Source organism: Saccostrea echinata, unplaced genomic scaffold (assembly GCF_033153115.1).
Source record: "Saccostrea echinata isolate AGI-Se365-2 ecotype Australia unplaced genomic scaffold, CSIRO_AGI_Sech_v1 ptg000008l, whole genome shotgun sequence".
In the NCBI taxonomy this organism is placed as follows: Eukaryota; Metazoa; Mollusca; class Bivalvia; order Ostreida; family Ostreidae; genus Saccostrea; species Saccostrea echinata.
The window spans coordinates 3,634,276-3,652,295 of record NW_026889757.1 but is presented as its reverse complement, the minus strand read 5'-3'; the positions used below and the strand labels follow the sequence as shown (position 1 = coordinate 3,652,295).

General features: G+C 33.4%; 2 protein-coding genes across 7 annotated transcripts in view; one reads left to right on the top strand and one right to left on the bottom strand.

Moving 5' to 3' along the window:
• LOC133180935 (complexin-like) overlaps positions 1–3,411 on the top strand; it is a 40,845-nt gene extending 37,434 nt beyond the window's left edge. For 4 of the 5 annotated variants that reach the window (XM_061315401.1, XM_061315398.1, XM_061315400.1 and 1 more), the window contains one exon: positions 854–3,411. In XM_061315401.1, the coding sequence (XP_061171385.1) occupies positions 854–954 (101 nt within the window). In that variant the 3' untranslated portion in view covers positions 955–3,411. The remainder of the gene's footprint in view (positions 1–853) is intronic. The other variant, XM_061315399.1, reaches the window with a different exon arrangement.
• A 1,590-nt stretch (positions 3,412–5,001) lies between these two features.
• LOC133180932 (huntingtin-like) overlaps positions 5,002–18,020 on the bottom strand; it is a 48,222-nt gene continuing 35,203 nt past the window's right edge. For both annotated transcript variants that reach the window (XM_061315395.1, XM_061315396.1), the window contains 17 exons: positions 17,467–17,538; positions 16,397–16,519; positions 16,076–16,252; positions 15,564–15,661; positions 14,561–14,715; positions 14,366–14,434; positions 14,064–14,178; positions 13,342–13,638; positions 12,987–13,142; positions 12,520–12,707; positions 12,186–12,300; positions 11,795–11,940; positions 11,323–11,390; positions 10,944–11,067; positions 10,586–10,748; positions 7,718–7,878; positions 5,002–7,315 (listed from right to left, as the gene is read on the bottom strand). In XM_061315395.1, the coding sequence (XP_061171379.1) occupies positions 7,075–7,315; positions 7,718–7,878; positions 10,586–10,748; positions 10,944–11,067; positions 11,323–11,390; positions 11,795–11,940; positions 12,186–12,300; positions 12,520–12,707; positions 12,987–13,142; positions 13,342–13,638; positions 14,064–14,178; positions 14,366–14,434; positions 14,561–14,715; positions 15,564–15,661; positions 16,076–16,252; positions 16,397–16,519; positions 17,467–17,538 (2,468 nt within the window). In that variant the 3' untranslated portion in view covers positions 5,002–7,074. The remainder of the gene's footprint in view (positions 7,316–7,717; positions 7,879–10,585; positions 10,749–10,943; positions 11,068–11,322; positions 11,391–11,794; positions 11,941–12,185; positions 12,301–12,519; positions 12,708–12,986; positions 13,143–13,341; positions 13,639–14,063; positions 14,179–14,365; positions 14,435–14,560; positions 14,716–15,563; positions 15,662–16,075; positions 16,253–16,396; positions 16,520–17,466; positions 17,539–18,020) is intronic.

The following is an 18,020-nucleotide window of genomic DNA, read 5'->3' as shown; positions in this document are numbered from 1 at the left end:
TATAGTAACCAAATAATCTTGACATCATCATGATGATTTTGTTCATATTTATCCAAGAAATGTTTTGTATTTGATGATATAATGTTACAGCATTATAATGTGCAATCTGCTGAAATGAGATACATTTTTGCTTTGATGTCTGTTTTAATTATGATGTAGAATATTTACTGCTGTCAGTATATACCATCTCTTGTCATTTCATACAGTGAAGGTAATTTCTGCAAAAATAAAAACATCTGTTATGTATATTCCTCATGAAAGTGTTTCAAAAGTATTTATGGAGCATAATTTTTTTCTTTGTTGTGAATACTAGCTTTTATAGCTTTTCCATGGATTCAAATAATCTCAAAATTTAGAAAGTACAATATTGCTTGTTTCCTAAAATTCAACATTTTAAAAATTCACAAAATAGTCAAGTAGAAATTAATGGAAATTCATGTCAAGAAGAAGCTTCCAATTGGCAGTTTTCTTTTTGATTTATATAAAGTAGAGAAAAGAATCTTTCTGCATTTTTTAGTATTTGAATTTTTGATAACACCCATTCATTTTGATGTTTTACACTTTCTTTGTTTTTGTGTTTGTTTTGGTTTGTTTATGCAGTTTCATTTGTTGAAGAGTTTTATTCAAATAAATCTTTGTTAATTTTAAGTTTGGGTTCTAGGCAACAGTAGATGCAAGTTATTATAATTACCACTAGATTTTATTCTAAATCAAATTCAAATTCCTAATAAGGAATATGTACTTTTACACAAATGTAACATGAACTGTGTATAATTATGCTATTACAGAATTGTTTTTTAGAAATTTCATTGGTATTTTCTGGAGAAATTAGATGTGATCATTTTGCTTTCAGTGCCAAAAAATATGGATGAACTGAAAAACAAAGTGCAGGACATTCCACAAAAAGTGGCTCAAAGTGTTGGTGAAGTGACTGAAAAGTGTTCTCTACAGTAATTTTAAAATACTGTGGATTGCTTCATGTAAGTCATGACAGTATCTGGATGATTTGATTGGCCTGTCGTTTGTAGTCCGTACCAAGCACTTGTTACATATCTGATTCAACTCATATTGTGTTTCCTTTGGAGCACTTATTTATTTTCCCTGTAGAATCGATTGCTCACTTATTTTTTTTTCCTTGCATGGATGTTTGTTTTAAATTGGTAGGAATCCCTGTACTGGTTTTCTGAGCTTTGTGTGGTGACCAACACCTCACATTATATACATTTTTGTGTGATTTTGTTTTCCTTTGTCCTATGTTTTATTCCTTTTCTTATTTCTCTTTTTTTCTCCTTTGTTGTTTTGCCATTGAATTAATTTCTAGAATCATTTGAATATATATGTTATATTTATGGATTTGAGCTTGAAACAATTTAACGCAAAGTAACAAAACATAAAAGCTACATGTAAATAATATATGAAAATTATTTTATACTGTGGATATTGGCCACCAGGAAATGATCTATATTTTAGTGCATGGTTGTTTGCCTTTCTTTGTGGAATGATCTAACCAAAATAACAGTTAAAACAGTATGTTTCAGGAATATTTTATGAAAATTTTAACCCAGTTATGCTTATTTTCATATGCAGATTCTTCCAAGTTCGTGTGTGACATAGTACTCCATATTGGGAAAATTACACAATATGGCAGCCGAATATTCGTGAAAGTTAAAATATGCACGCTGTTATAGGAGAGCAGTTCATATCGTGTTTAATGTATAATGTTACTTTAGTATGCAATATAGACTGTATGTCACTGTTGTTAAAATAGACATTAGCTGCGCACAATTGAAAAAAAGAAATGTTCCTATTTTGAAATGTTCCCCTTTGTAAGCAGTATTTACAGAAAAATTCTTTTTCGGAGGTGTTTGTTATTCTCACTAAATAAAAATGGCAAGTGTATATAGCTGTTTTTCAAGTAATTATATTGTCACACCGGATGAGCATTGGTGATATTATTGTTTGTTTATTATAACTTTTTTGTTAGTTTTTCTTGAAGTGTTTTTGACACTTGCATTTATTTCTTTTTCAAAGGAAACCCTTGGCATTCCATTCTTAAATCTATATGAAATATATTTGTTATTAAATATTTGCAGTTCACTTACAGAATTTTTTTAATTACTTTAATTTGAAAGTTTTCCTGTATTTCATGTTTAAATTATTTTTTGTCTTTTGTATGTGATATTATTTGCATTCCTCTGTAATTGTTCTGTTCCGATTTAGATTACATCACTGATTTAACATTTGACTTTTGTTCCCTTTCATTTCATTGTGTTAATAAAACTTTTGCTCATATATATAATACAATAGATTGCACCAGTAGCACTCTTTAATTTTCTGCTCTACAAATTTACCAGTTTCCTTTGAAGTAATCTCCAGTACCCCAAGGCATTCTTATCAAAAAGACATTGTCAGCATTGAAAACAAACAACCTTATACAGTCAAACCTTGTTATCTCAAACACTCGATGGGACCAAGAAAAAAACTTTGACATATCTGAGGATTCAATATAGTGAGATTAAAAAAATTAAGATTACCTGGTAAAGACTTCAAGCTCACTTTGAAATTATTCAAGAAGTCGATGCTCGAGATACCAAAGTTCAACTGTATTTTAATTTTTGAATCTCAGGATAATTCCATGACAGGATATTTTTTTTCATTTTTCTTTTTTACTTTGTTTTTGGTTGATGTTTATTTATTCAATTTTTCTAAAGCATAATACTACCTTGTTATTTGTCTTTTTCTGTTACTTCAAGGGTGTTATCTTAAGTTTGTTAAAAATGAATTGTATTATGTAGTTCATTCAAATATTTGAAAAGTTAAATTTTATACTGATATTACACTATTAAAATGTCATTATGCACGTTTATATATATTTGTTAGGATTATTAAGGACACAAAAGCACGTTCTTTAATTCAGGAAATAATAGTATTCAATACCAAAGTGACAATAATTCGGGCTTTATGCAATGCTTATTTTTTTTTAATGCAGATGTTTTCATATCCATTTTCTATACTGCAATATAAATCCAAAATTCGAATATACTCGAATCACCAGACCACCAATATGTACATAAAATTATACACATTTGTATACCAAATATGTCATCTTAAAATTTGAAAACCGTCATGATATCAATTTTCACTGTAAAATTTATTTTTCAAACGGCAAAGTGTGTTATATAGGTTTTTGCCATGTTCATTATTATGTGGTTCTATAACCCACATTATTTGCATGATTCTCAAGGATGTTTGTGTTATAGTTGTGACTGAAATCTGTATACAGCTTCCAGTTGATTTTATGTAGACTTAGGCTGTTTAGCAGATGGTATATGTATATGTAGGTGTTCTGTATGGTTTTTGAAACAATCAGTAGAAAGTTGTTATTGATAAATTAAATGAAATAAAACAAAATATCAGTGTTGTTATCTCTACAAAGTGTGAGTTTTCTTGTTAATGTAGTGGTTTGGGCTATATGGACCCTGAATATTGGCCCGATAGCCCAGTGATTAGAACTTCTGACTAGTAATGCAGGGATCCTGGGTTCAATTCCCTTTCCAGCCATAATTTTTTTCCTTTCCTGTAAGGTTGTGCCCCCCCCCCCCCCCCCCAAATGGGCTTTCTAGGAGTAATATGGCACCAAATATAAGAGAAATTCTTGACAAACAAAAAAAGGTCATTTTTAGGTGGCACAACCATATAATAGCTTCAGTTTTTTTTTTGTTAGTTCTGATGAGCCAGAAGTATGGGCCATATCTTGAGAATCCCTTGGTCAATTTTTGTCAAAGAGTATCCTTGGCCCAAGGGCTTTCATTTATACTAAAAATAGGGATGTGATCCTTAAACAAGGGGAGATAATTAAAGAAATAAAAACAAAAGTAGTTGTTGCTAAAACGTCTTCTTTTCAAGAACCACTGTGCAGATTATGAACAAACTTATGAATAAGGATGAGGATATGAAATGTTCAGGGCATCACTCTGGGGCATTAAGGGTCTCAAAGTCACTCTTACGTAGGCCTAAAAGGATGTTTTGTAAAAACTTTGATATTTTGCCCACTATAAGGATCATCAAATCTCGGTTGGTGCATCTTATGACCTCTTGACATGATGACTCAAAAGTAGGTCACTGTGACCTACTTTCTGAATTTTGCAGGTATTCATTTTCAATTTGATTTTGATGCATATTTTGGACACCTTGAAGCCTATGATCATCAAAACTTGTCAGTTTATGCATCACTGTGACCTAATTTTGGAATTTCAATGCTATATTTAAATATTTCAGACACTAATTAGCTTAGAATCATCAAATTTTATCAGTAGGTGCAACAACATTGTTCCTTTGAGTATTTCAACCAAAAAGGAGGTCACTGTGAACCATTTTTGAAATTTCCCACTTCATATCTCAATATTTAGGATAAAAAGAGTGTTAAAATTATCATATTTTGTCAGTTGATGCATATTTGGTCAACAAACTAGGTCAACTTAAAAGTAGGTAACAGTACCCTACTTTATGAATTTCATAGTTGTTTATCCATGCTGTTGGTACTAAGAGGCTTATATTAATCATCAAATTTCATTAGTCGGTATTGTATTGTGCCAACCAAAAAGTAGGTCACAGTAACCTACTTTTGGAATTTCAAGGCTTGATATAAATATTTAGGATACTAAGAGGCTTAGAATAAAAGTGACAGGATTGTACAATTTATCAGAAGAGTGATTCAAGGCCCTTGGGCCTCTTGTGTGGTATGTACTGGCAAAATTTTTGAGGGGAGAGAGCTGTAAACTAGCTTTCTTTTCTATTGTGAAGTATATATTAGACCAATCCTAGGACCCCAACCATGGACCCAGGAGCCATGAATTTCACATTCTTGGTAAAAAAAAAAAAAAAAAAATCATTATAATCAAATTAGCTGTAGTTATAAAGAACAAAGTTTTTTTTTCACAAATTTATTTCTTGCATGTAATAAACATAAAAAGCAATGTTTAATAAATTATTATCATTTAATAATTTAAAATACACCAGACCTATTAATAATCTGAATAATACAGTGCCTGTTGTAAAATCAAAGAAGAATTAAAATGTTTGCTATCTGAATAGCTTGGAAAAATTAGTTTAATTTCACAAATTACAACATAAATTTTAATGATTCCAAGGCAATATGAAATATTACCTGTAATCATCTTATTTTTATTTTATAATCCTAATACTTGTAGAAGTATTCTCCCTTGTATTTCAAATTTTATCTACTTTTTATACACCTTTGAACCGACTGTAAATCATCAATAAAGCACTACACGTACATGTTAAAATAGAAAATAAGTACAAACAATTGTATAAAGACATTTAAACAAAAAATCTGAAAGTTCAATTTCGCAGAAATTAAGATTTAGCAATCAATTTATACATGTACTTACACATGAATGCATATGAAATAACTTTGTATCATCTTTCAAAAAATGTCTCTGCTAACACTCCTCTACTTCAATAATGAAGTTAGTGAATCAAGACGGAATGTTTTACACTATAACTCTTCACCATATATTATATATTCAATCCATTTTTCATGGTCCCTGTGTGCATATAATTATTACTGATTGTAGAAAACATACAACACCAACAGGAAGTTTTACTGAATAATAAGTACATGTACATGTATGTGTAAACAGGATGCACTCAGATAATAAAACAAGACAACTCCTGATAGAGCCATCAAACAAAATTTCTCAATCTTTATCAACAAATGCATACAATGTATATCACAAATGATGGTCAATTATCTTTGGAGAGTTGAGGCATGTGTGGAAATAAATACAAGATCAAAATACCCCTGAAATTCCCCATTACAGGATCCTCTAGATTAAAAAGCCAAGTTCTTCTTACCCATTGATTGTAAATTATCAGGTATCTATTATTCTAAGGCATCAAACTTTCAATAATTTTTATGATAAAAAAAAAGAAAGAGAGAAGAGAAAATTATAAAAAGAGCAAAAGGGACAAATATGTTTTTGGTTATTTTTTTCCTAAGAAAGACACACACAAGCACAGTTTTTGCAATATATCGGGACAAATTTCTGATCAATTGCAGTCTAGATAATCTGTTCTTTGTACCATTTATACATGTACTTGTCATGGAACATGTAAGTATTCTACTCATAAGTTTCCTTTTGGAATCTAGGAGACTACTTTATTATGCTTGTGTTTATCACTCATCACAGAAAAAAACAATGTTCTGGAAATGACAGGATTTCGTAAGATTGAATGTATGATGTTTTATAGGTATGAACTGAATCTTCCATAGGCATCAATGATCATGTGCCATTCTTTCTATGAAGTTATCGATAGGTAAAAATTACAGTAACAATGTACCGTACAAGTTTTGTCTGTAATCATTAATTTGCTTCAAGTCAGCATAATATGTAAATTGTAGATTAATAAAAAAGTGAATATTTAAATCATCCACTGACTATACTGATAATTGGTGTAAGTACCATGTTCTTTTGTAAGTATCATATTATTTGAACAACCTACTGTGACTTACCCAAAGATGAAAAAAAAAAATCATCAAACAAACAGATATGCTCATTCTTACTACAACAGTGTATTGTGATAATAAACATGATTAAGCTAATTAAACAATCATAAGCATCAAGAACATGAGAACTGAATGGTAAATCAGACTAGGACTTTATTTTTGCAAAGCAGGTAAAATTGCAATGTACACACTAATCTACTTAGCACATTAAACTGCAGCATTTATATCTACATGTACAGTGTATGTCACGTTTTTCTAAAAAATTTGCTATCTCTGGGTCATCTCTCCATGATTTTGAAACGTTGTTTGTGTGTATTTCGTACAGAGTGTATTATGAATTGGAAAATTCTGAGGCTAACTAGTTGCTTCAGGGTGGGTAAAACATGACATCTGTATACATTTAGATAATATTTCTTTCTGCATACATGCTTTGTGTTCATAAAAATGATCTATTCATGATTTACATGTAATACATTAACAATGCATGATTAGTTAACATCCTCTAAATCACTTTTGAACATAGCCTTGAGATCTTTTCCCTGAATTTACGACAATGGATGGGACTTCAATTTCTTCTGCTGGAAATGTTCTGGATACGCCTTTTCTAGTCTTTCTAACAAGTCTGTGTAGGGGGGACCTAAGGATGACACATTCTGGAATGTAGAAATGAAGGTCCATTGTTGCTGTTTGTCCTTCAGAATGCAGTAAAAGTCAAGTGCTGCCATGCAGAATAAATTCTGATCCACTGTCTCCATTCTTCCCATCCTGTTGATGACGTGATTAATGCTAATGATACATATAGGAATCAAAAGTTGAACATTTTTAAACAGATCTATGTAGATACAATTAAGACATCATCAATACAATCTAAATGAGATCTTAAAACAATCTTTAAATCTTTCTGTAATTCAAAAGAAAGGTACAAAGTATGAAACTTTTTGAAAAACTTGCTAGCCTTGACCAATTTTTGTTTTAATCACAGGAATAAGCTATTGAAAATGCCTTAAAATTTTAACAGTTTACAAAAGTTACATGTACCAGTCTTCCACTCACTGGCAGAGAGGAACTTTGTACTCAAAAAAATAGATTTGTGACTATAATTCAAATATTACTTAGCAGGGCTATAAATTCTGCTAGTAGCTGAAGCCCTATGAACAAGCATACAAATTCTGCAGTATTGAAGGATACAGAGGCCTTAACCAGGAATTGGTCGAGGCACTGATGAAGAAACACGTCAGACTCCATGTTGCCATGGATACAGGAGTTCGTTGGGTGAAGTTGGAGAGAGACAACATTACCCAATTCTGAACTAGGGCTTCCTGGTTTTGAATGTGGAGGTTATTGAATACCTGTAAAAATCAATCATACACTTTCTTAATGCATTTTAATTGTGATTTCATAACCCATGTAAAACAACTCATCATTCATGAAAATAATAGAGCATCAACTGATCAACTGTGTCCTTAGAAGTGGTTTTCAGGACAAATGACACAAACAAAAAAATGGATGCCAGGACTGGTATGTATTTTTTGGACCTATTTTGGTTGTAAATGATACAATAATATATTTCTAAAATATTTAAAAAAATGTAAATTTTCTATGATATTCAAAAGTCTACTTTTTTGCAACCATCTTTATTAATCTATACAACTTTTCCTCATTTTAAATCCCATTATTTAAAAATTTTGAATGAAAGATTAACTAGAGGCCCAGGGGCCACATTGCTCACCTGAGCACTCTGGCTAGGAACAAGAAGTCTGCGAGCCAATGCTCACTAATAATACCCCCGCTCTGATGTGAATACACAAGTTCAGTTATGGACAAACACAGTGATAATCAGGAAATTGACATTGGATTAGTAAAAAATGAATCCCAACATATGGCATGCCTAAACAAACATTGTGTTAAGATTTCAAGCACCTGCAATGAGTAGTTGCTGAGAAAACTGCGACCAAAATTTGTTATGTATGGTACAGACAGATGCAGGGATAAACAGGAAGCTGACATTGGATTTGTACCAAAATGAATTCCATTATATGGCATGCCTAAAAAAGATTGTGCTAAAATTTCAAGCATCTGCGATGAGTAGTTGCCGAGAAAACTACGACCAAAATTTGTTATGTATGGTACGGACAGACACACGGATAAACAGGAAGTTGACATCAGATTCATACAAAAATGAATCCCACCATATGGCATGCCTAAACAAAGAGTGTGTTAAAATTTCAAGCTTCTGCAATGAGTAGTTGCTGAGAAAACTGCCACCATAGTTTGTTATGTATGGTACGGACAGACGCACGGATAAACAGGAAGTTGACATCAGATTAGTACAAAGATGAATCCCACCATATGGCATGCCTAAACAAAGATTGTGCTAAAATTTCAAGCATCTGCGATGAGTAGTTGCTGAGAAAACTACGACCAAAATTTGTTATGTATGGTACGGACAGACACACGGATAAACAGGAAGTTGACATCGAATTCGTACAAAAATGATTCTCACCATATGGCATGCCTAAACAAAGATTATGCTAAAATTTCAAGCATCTGCAATGAGTAGTTGCTGAGAAAACTACGACCAAAATTTGTTATGTATGGTACGGACAGACGCACGGATAAACAGGAAGTTGACATTGAATTCGTACAAAAATAAATCCCACCATATGGCATGCCTAAACAAAGATTGTTCTAAAATTTCAAGCTTCTGCAATGAGTAGTTGCTGAGAAAACTACGACCAAAATTTGTTACGCACAGACAGACAGACAGACACACAGACGGACAGACAGACAGACACACAAGGGTAAAACAGTATACCCCCCCTCTCCTTTGGAGCAGGGGTATAAAAAGCAGAAATCAGTTCAGTCTTGAAAAGTTTTGATATAAAAGTGGTTGGGGGGTGGGGGGGTGGATTTGAACTAACTTGAATCTAGTATACTTTAAAGGGATGCTTTTGAATTAATATGACAAATAATGGCTTTGCTGTTCTTAAGAAGACAATTTTTATTGATATATCATTTGTATTCATTGTATAACTATGATCCCCTGTTATGACCCCTCTTTTCTCCTGGGGGGGTCATGATTTGAACAAAATTTGAATTTATATTACCCGAGGATGCTTCCATTTAAATATGACTAATTATGGCTTTGCTGTTCTTGAGAAAAAGATTTTTAAAGATTTTTTCCTATGTATTCCTATGTAAAACTTTGATAGCCCATTGTGGCCCCACCGTACCCCCGGGGGGTCATGATTGGAACAAACTTGAACCTACACTACTTGAGGATGCTTCCATGTAAATATGACCAATCATGGCTTTGTTGTTCTTGAGAAGAAGATTTTTAAAGATTTTCCCTATATATTCCTATGTGAAACTTTGATCCTCCATTGTGCCCCCCCCCCAATCCCCAGGGGTCATGATTTGAACAAACTTGAATTTACACCACTTGAGGATGTTTCCATATAAATATGACTAATCATGGCTTTGCTGTTCTTGAGAAGAAGATTTTTAAAGATTTCTGCTATATATTCCTATGTAAAACTTTGATCGTCCATTGTGGCCCCACCCTACCCCTTGGGGTAATGATTTGAACAAACTTGAATCTACACTACCTGAGGATGAATCCACATGAGTTTTATCTTTCCTGGCCCAGTGGTTCTTGAGAAGAAGATTTTTAAAAGATGCCATTAATTTTTCACTAATTTGTAATTATCTCCCCTTGGAAGAGGGCATAGCCCTTCATTTGAAAAAATTGAATCCCCTTTGCCCAAGGATAATTTGTGCCAAGTTTGGTTGAAATTGGCCCAGTAGTTCTGGAGAAGAAGATGAAATTGTGAAAAGTTTACAACGACAACAACTCTGCCGCCACCAACAACAACAACAGACAAGACAAATTTTGATCAGAAAAGCTCACTTGAGCCTTCGGCTCAGGTGAGCTAAAAACTTTGAAATTGAACTTATTCATTTTACTTATATAAACATGACTTTGTTGTTATTTTCAAGATTTTTGATAAAAATTTTTTTTGTATGATCTGTCCTTAAAGGGATTCATAACTGTACCTGAAAAACGACCATGGCTATTAGCTGGGGGTAGGGCTGCTGACTGGAAATAAACTCCCCAATTATTTTATTCATGATGTCCTGGGGAGGAAAGAAATCGGCCAAAAATGTTGGAAGCACTAGTGTGATGACTCGGGCCTCGTATGGGTAGCCCTTCTTTATCCTGCAATATTTACATGTAAAAACTGTACTTAAGCCAATACCAGGAAGCATATCATTTGGACTTGTATATTTATTTTTAAGAATCAAAGTAAAATTTCTGACATGTCTGCTAGCACTTCACATCAATTCTTAAGTTACAGCTACAATACATGTACATCATTAAGTTAAGAGTTCCTGAATTTTGGAAATTACTAACCTATCAAACAGCACTGTGACCCGCTCCATAGCTAGGATGAGAGACTCCGGGTCCTGATACACAATGTTGAAATCATACGCTGGAGCATCTCTAGGAAGTGGACTATACTGGTCATACTGCTTACCTATGAGACAAAGTACAGCTTTACAGCATTTATTGTATAATATAAGAACTACATTACTAATTTTCTTCTATGCATAGAAATTAGATATATAAAACACAGGCATGTAAACTTCTCAGCATATTTTAGCAAAATCCCTGGCACTTCATTATAAGCGTGTTTTACTGTATTTCATGCTACATATTCAGTTTTCTATTGTAAAGTGAGGTCTTGAATGTTAATGTCTTGTGTCTTTATACTTTGATCTCTGTAGATTACCTGAGTACATGCATGTAAACATCAGTCCTAATGCTGCCAAGGACCTCTGAGGGCTGGGTAAACACAACCTAAAAATGTACAATTTAAGCCACATATACAAGTATCTTAATACAACTCAAACGAACAAACATTTCTGAAATGCATTTTAATGTACAAAAATTGAAATTACCATGTTACCATGTACCAGTATAAATGCCAGTATAATTCACAAATGTACATGTATTACTAGTCTGAAAAGACCACACAGAGCCCAGTGATTATTAGACAATAAAACCAATAGATTTTTTGAACAAACATACATGTACATATACAGTGTATATACAATACAACTTCAGTATCTCAAACATTGACACCTCAAATACCATGGAAATGTTTTAACCTCAATATCTCGATTAATCAGACATCTTTTTAAAGTTTTTTTTCTCAACCCTAAGGAATTTGAGAAAATGAGGTTTGACTGTATTCCCCTTACCTATCCACCCCCAGTTTGACGATGGCCTCCGCGTCCTGCTGGGACAGGACATCAGTGAGGAGTAACCTTTCCAGGCCCTTCAGGATGGCTAGATACACAGGGGTGGACACACTCTCCTCATTCCCAGAGGCTGTGGACACTGCTAACTGTAAGTAATGATGACAAAGATTAAAAAACCTTTGAAAGACTTCACTGTAATTCATAGATGAAATCAATCTGCTTTACACTGAAAATATACATGTGCACTGTACATGTACATGCACTTCACTGGAATCACTGCACAAAGAATACAATGCACAAGAAATTTAATTTGATTACTATTTTAAAATATGAAACAGCTGTAATCAGATACTTCAAGGAAGAGGGAAAATGGGTATAAGAGGTACTGAACCTGTAAAACTTTGCTAGGAAATTCCAAATCTTTTAGGTCCACATGATAATTTTCCATTATATAGAAAGCTGTGGCCCACATTGTAAGAATGTATTGCTGACTTGTTATACAAGTCCTGAAAAAAGAAACATGTACATGTAGCTTATAACTATGATTAATGCTTTAAATAATGATTGAAGAAGTTCAGAAGTATTGAAAAACTTCCTGGGACTAGTCAACTCATGCAAAATGCATGTTCACTGTAAATGACTCTGGATATCAAAACTTCTTTAATGAGATCACTGCTCCTGCAGGACATATTTAACAGCCAAATCTTTTAATTCAAAGTGCTTACTGGCTTATGCTGCCTAAATTTCTGAGGAGGAAGTCTGTTGCCATGGGAACCAGAGGTTTGGTGATTTCTTGCATGCCTGCCTCCAGAAGATAGAGGATTCCATGCATGGCCGCCGTTCTACTCGGAAGGTGAGGGCTCCGCAGGCCTGTGTCTAATAACTTCATCAGTTTTTCTATGCCAGAACTATCCTGTTGATTATTTAAAGGTTATTCATTCCTTAAATTCCTGATCATTCAACAACAAAGTAAAAAGCTGAAAATGCTGAACAATTACAATTCTGCCTTCATAATTCTTTTTTTTTAATCTTCAGTTCTTTTTTTTTTCAAAAATTGTATATAAACTTTTCAAGCTTTTCAAAACCCATACTCTATGCTACCACAGTAGAATTGTACTAATCGCAAGGAGATATGGACTCATTTACATTTACATGTAATATACAATGCCTCATACAGAATCCAAATACTTACCAGGCCTATGACAGCAGCAGCTTTACTGAGTCCTACATTGATATACTGCATTACTATCTCATCTTCAGAAGGGTGGGCTTTGTAAATGTCAAACAGGAAGTCCAGCATCCACTCGTACTGTTCTCTCTCCACAAACAGGTCAGACAGAGAGACAAGCTAAAGCAAATATAAAATTACTGCTTGGACAATTCAAATATAGAATAAGAACTTCTCTGTCAATACATAAATATTCTCTTTATTTTATAAGTAATTAAAGTTGTTCATCCCTGCACTTCCCTATCAGCATGTTTTATTGAAAAAGTTTTACAATCTCAGAGATAAGTTTAAAATTTAAATGCACAAAGTGAAATCTCACCGACTTAACCACTTCATTTTTCAGCATCAGTGGAGGTTTCAGTATACTGTTAGGAGAAAGCCATTGTCCATACAACTCTAACAAAAACTGTAAACAGGAATGAATGTCAAGGCCACTCAGCGAGATTGATCTTTCCCTTTTCTCTATATTGACCAGTGGGAACTGCTGTTGTATTGGAGGGGGCGGGGCATTTTCTGGATTCTCCTGCTCTGGACTGTTTAGAGATTCTGGAGTATCAGAATCAGCTGTCTGTACATGAAGAGCCCCAACAACTGACCAGATGGACTCTATAGACACCTAAAGATATAAAATACATGTCCAACATTGTGTCTCTAGTGTGGATAAGAGAGTTTGTTTCTTTTTATTAGTTGAATTAGTTTATTTTATTTCTTGAGTTGATTTATTTTATATGATAAATTATTTTATTAATATTGATTGACTAATTAACTAAAAAATTATCTTTTTTCAGTTGTTTCATATTCAAAAAATTATATTTAATCAATCATACATTTGAATATCACACTAACTAAAACAGCATAAAACCATCACTTTACACATGTACAGTATGTGTACGACTGACCTTAACTAATAGACTCTCTTGTACCTACAGGATCAACAATACAAACTACAAGACTTAATTTATGTTAATTGAATGAAACATCAGTCCCACTCTATAACAAGTGGTAAACTTTATGACCATTATCAAACAGCTGACACTTTACCTGTCCTAGATTGTATCCTACATCCCCGGTCTCCCTCTCCAGGTTATTGTCAAACATGTACCTCAGAATCTCCCGATCCTCTCCCTCACACAAATTACTGCTACAGTTATCCTCACTGTGTCAAAATAATGTCAAAATCTACATAAATAACTTAAAATCTCAAACAGACACTGCATAGCTAGCAGTTACAGCTACATATCTAAAATATATTTCTTTATTCAAATATTTTGATACAGGTTTTTGTTGTTTTTTTTTAATTTTGACAATGTACAGTGTATATTGTGAATCACTGAATACTCTACCTCTTTCTATACAAGTCCTGCACCTCTCTCTCAATGATGCCTCTGATGATGGTCAACTTTTTACCACATCTGAAAAATAAAAATATGAACAACTGAACTGTGAATACAAAACAAGAATAAGCATTACAACAGGTGAAACCTGCAATTTCTTCTTAGAATATCCATACAGTCATTCTGGGATGAAAAATTCTTTACCTGGTGTGTAGAAATCCTAAAGGTTTGTCCCTTGGTCTAACCTCATAAACACTGTTGCTGGGGTTACCAGGTACAGGGGTCAAGGTTGACTGTAATAACATTGCTGTGATGGCCTTGACAGCTATCACCATACACTGTGACCTCTCTATTTCTTCCTACAACAGGAGCCAGATTTCTCAATTTTACTTTTAACTTTGCTAATCAAAAATTCTTCAGAGTTCCCATTTCTTTCAGGATTATTTTAAGAACAGGCATGGTCACAACACCTCAACACTCCAACAAGTCCATATACATACGAATAATTATATGAATAAATGAAAACTTTTATTTTAGCTACATGTACATGTATTAACTTCTATGTATCAACTTAATTCTATGGTTTCAAAAATTTATTCAACAGTAAACTGAGGCTTGAGGTCAAAATTACAAATCGTAGCCTTGTTGTTTTTTAGAATTGTACATGTTCCCATGTAAATCCATGACCCATTAATGTGGCTCAACCCTTGCCCTGGGGACAGTGATTTCAAAGTTACATGGGGATGCTTGTATATCAAAATATATCTTTTGTGGCCATTCTTTCTGAGAGAAGATTTTCCAAGTTTTTCCCTTTTCAATTTCCTTAGTAAAACTTTGATTCCTCACCTTAGGCCCAGCCATTATATGAATGAATTTGAATCTACACCACATAAGGATGTGTGCAGATCAATAGTTTTTTTTTTTTTTTTGGTTGCCTTTCTGTAAATGAGATTTTATTTAAAGTCTTTTACCTATATAATTTGGCAAGAGCTTTAACCTGCTGTTGTGGCCTCACTTTATCCTATTTTGTCATAGAACTTTGAAACCCTATTGTGGCCTATTAACTCCTGGTGTCATGATTTGCAAATCTCTAAATACTGCACAAATTCCAATTTACACTACAAGGGAATGCTTGCATATAAATAGAACTTTATCCCCCTATGAATTATATCTGTTTGTAATGTTAGGTGAGTACAGATTTTCTGACCTCTGGTGAGATGTGTTCAGTGACGTCCTCTATAACTGGGTTCAGTACCGCCAGTAAACTCATCCATGTCTCCTCAAACTGCTGACGACTGATCCAACCTTTACAATAGTATATAAAAAGAACATCATTCATACACATGAACAAATTAATATTTTCCTATTAGTTTAGTTTAAATTAACTTCACTGTCTACTGTGTGTCATAAACACTTTCATAATACCTATCAAGATTTACACACAACTACTTTAATACTTCAGTAAAACTTGTCTAATCCAGATGTTCTGTATTCCAAAATTTTCCTTATTACAATGAAATCTTTTAGCCCCTTGTAGTAAATTCAAATGTTTAAATTGTTGTCTAATCCAGAATGTTGTCTAATCTGGCAATTTTTTATGGAACCAGTGGTGTCCAGATTTGACAAGTTTCACAGTACAAATATATAAGTACATGTATTTTTAATACTACTATTATTCTTGCTTTTTTGTTAACTTTGTATTCTAGCTAATTTTCTTACCTAGTGTGTTAATCCTGCTAACAAACTCCTTTAACACATCTTTATCTTTGAGATAGTCCACTGGTAAGGGAGGTAAGTGTGTCTTTAGTTCCCCTGATGGGGTTGGGGTCCACCCTAACTTCCACACTAATGATGGTGTCCTGGCATAACTATTGAGAGCTGGCAGACGAGCTAATGCTAAAAAAATTGGAAAACATTACACACAAACCTCTAGATTATTCTTAACCTGTGTGTACTTACTGTATCTTTAAAACTCTGTCAACTGATTTCTGACTGAGGATAGACGAAATTCTGTTTTACAAGTACTTTTAAATTACTTACATATAATGATGGTTGTAAGATGGCTGTCCAAGAAATAAGGAATGGAATGAGATGTTTTGTTGAACAACAAATATTGCACAAGTTCTGAAATCTGATCACAGGCTTTGACAATCACAGACAATTCTGCAAAAAAAATTAATATTACTCATTTGTTTATTTCTTAACCATAACTATACATTTTTTATTGTATTAGAACTGCAAAGTCTTTTATGCATGTCAAACAGATAGACGCATAAAAATAATTCCTTAACCAACAAGAAGTCTGTGAGCCAATGCTCACTAGTAATACCCCCACTCTGATATGAATATACACTCCCATGAATCCCACCATATGGCATGCCTAAACAAAGAGTGTGCTAAAATTTCAGGCATCTGCATTAAGTAGTTGCTGAGAAAACTATGAGAAAATTTGGTACCTACAGACACATGGACACACAGACAGAGTAAAAGAGTATAACCCCCTCTCCTTCAGAGTGGGGGTATAAAAATGGATAGCATAACTTTTACATATTATGATAAATTCACGGTTACAGTTTGTTTAGTTTGTGTGAGGACTATATATCTCTAATCTCTCAGCTGGATGTGAGACTAACCCTAATCAGTCTAATGCTTGTGCAAGGACTAACCCTATTCTCTTATGTTGGTGCAAGACTAACCCTTATCATTCAAGTGGTGTGCGAAATTAACCCTTATCAGTCAGGTGATGTAAATCTTACATCATAGTGCAATGATTTTGTGGATGTGGGGTCAGGTAAAGTAAGGTTTACCCAAAAGACTGATGCAAACTGATGAAACAGATTCATGCAGCAATAAAATACCAAAGTGATTTGGGAAACCTAATACAAGTAGAATGATACAGATAAACTAAGGTACCTCAACATCAGTATGTTGGCTACCTGGGATGTGATCCAAACAGTGCTTACTATGTAAGTCACTTATCTTACTATGTAAATAATTTACAAAAACTTGGCATCAAGCATGCTTATCTCTACATACATGTAAGTATATTCAGTCCTAAGAGCATAAATGTATATAAAACTTTTTCTGGGAAGTCACAGTAACAGACATACCATTTTGACCACTGGGTTCCTCAAATGACTCCTGGCTTGTTGTGACTAGTTTGTCTCCTGGAATGAGTACCACTACAAGCAAGATTAAGGTCTCACTTTATACATGTAAATTTTGTCCATTAAGAGCATGAACAGAACATTATTTATTTGTAAAGTAGCATTTCTTTTTCAATTTCAATCTCAGCAATTCTAATTCAAAACTGAATGAAACCAGAAGTCTCTGATGAGACTGTAGCTCTACTGGTCTGTACGTATAACAAAAGAAAAGTAGCACTTGGATTTGAAACTTTGCAACATGCAACAATAAATAGAATTATGTATCTTAATGTAGTCTACTTCTGTGCCAAGTTAAATTGAAATCAAACGAAAACTGTAGGGGGAGTAGCGTTTTGAAAGTATTTCACGGAAATTTCTATTTTTAGTAACCATGACAACACCATTCACCGAAATAAAAAAACAGAAATGCATATTATGTATCGTAGTGTATTCTAACTGAGTTCCAAATGAGATTGAAATCAGACCAAAATTGTAGGAGGAGTAACCTTTATGGGAAT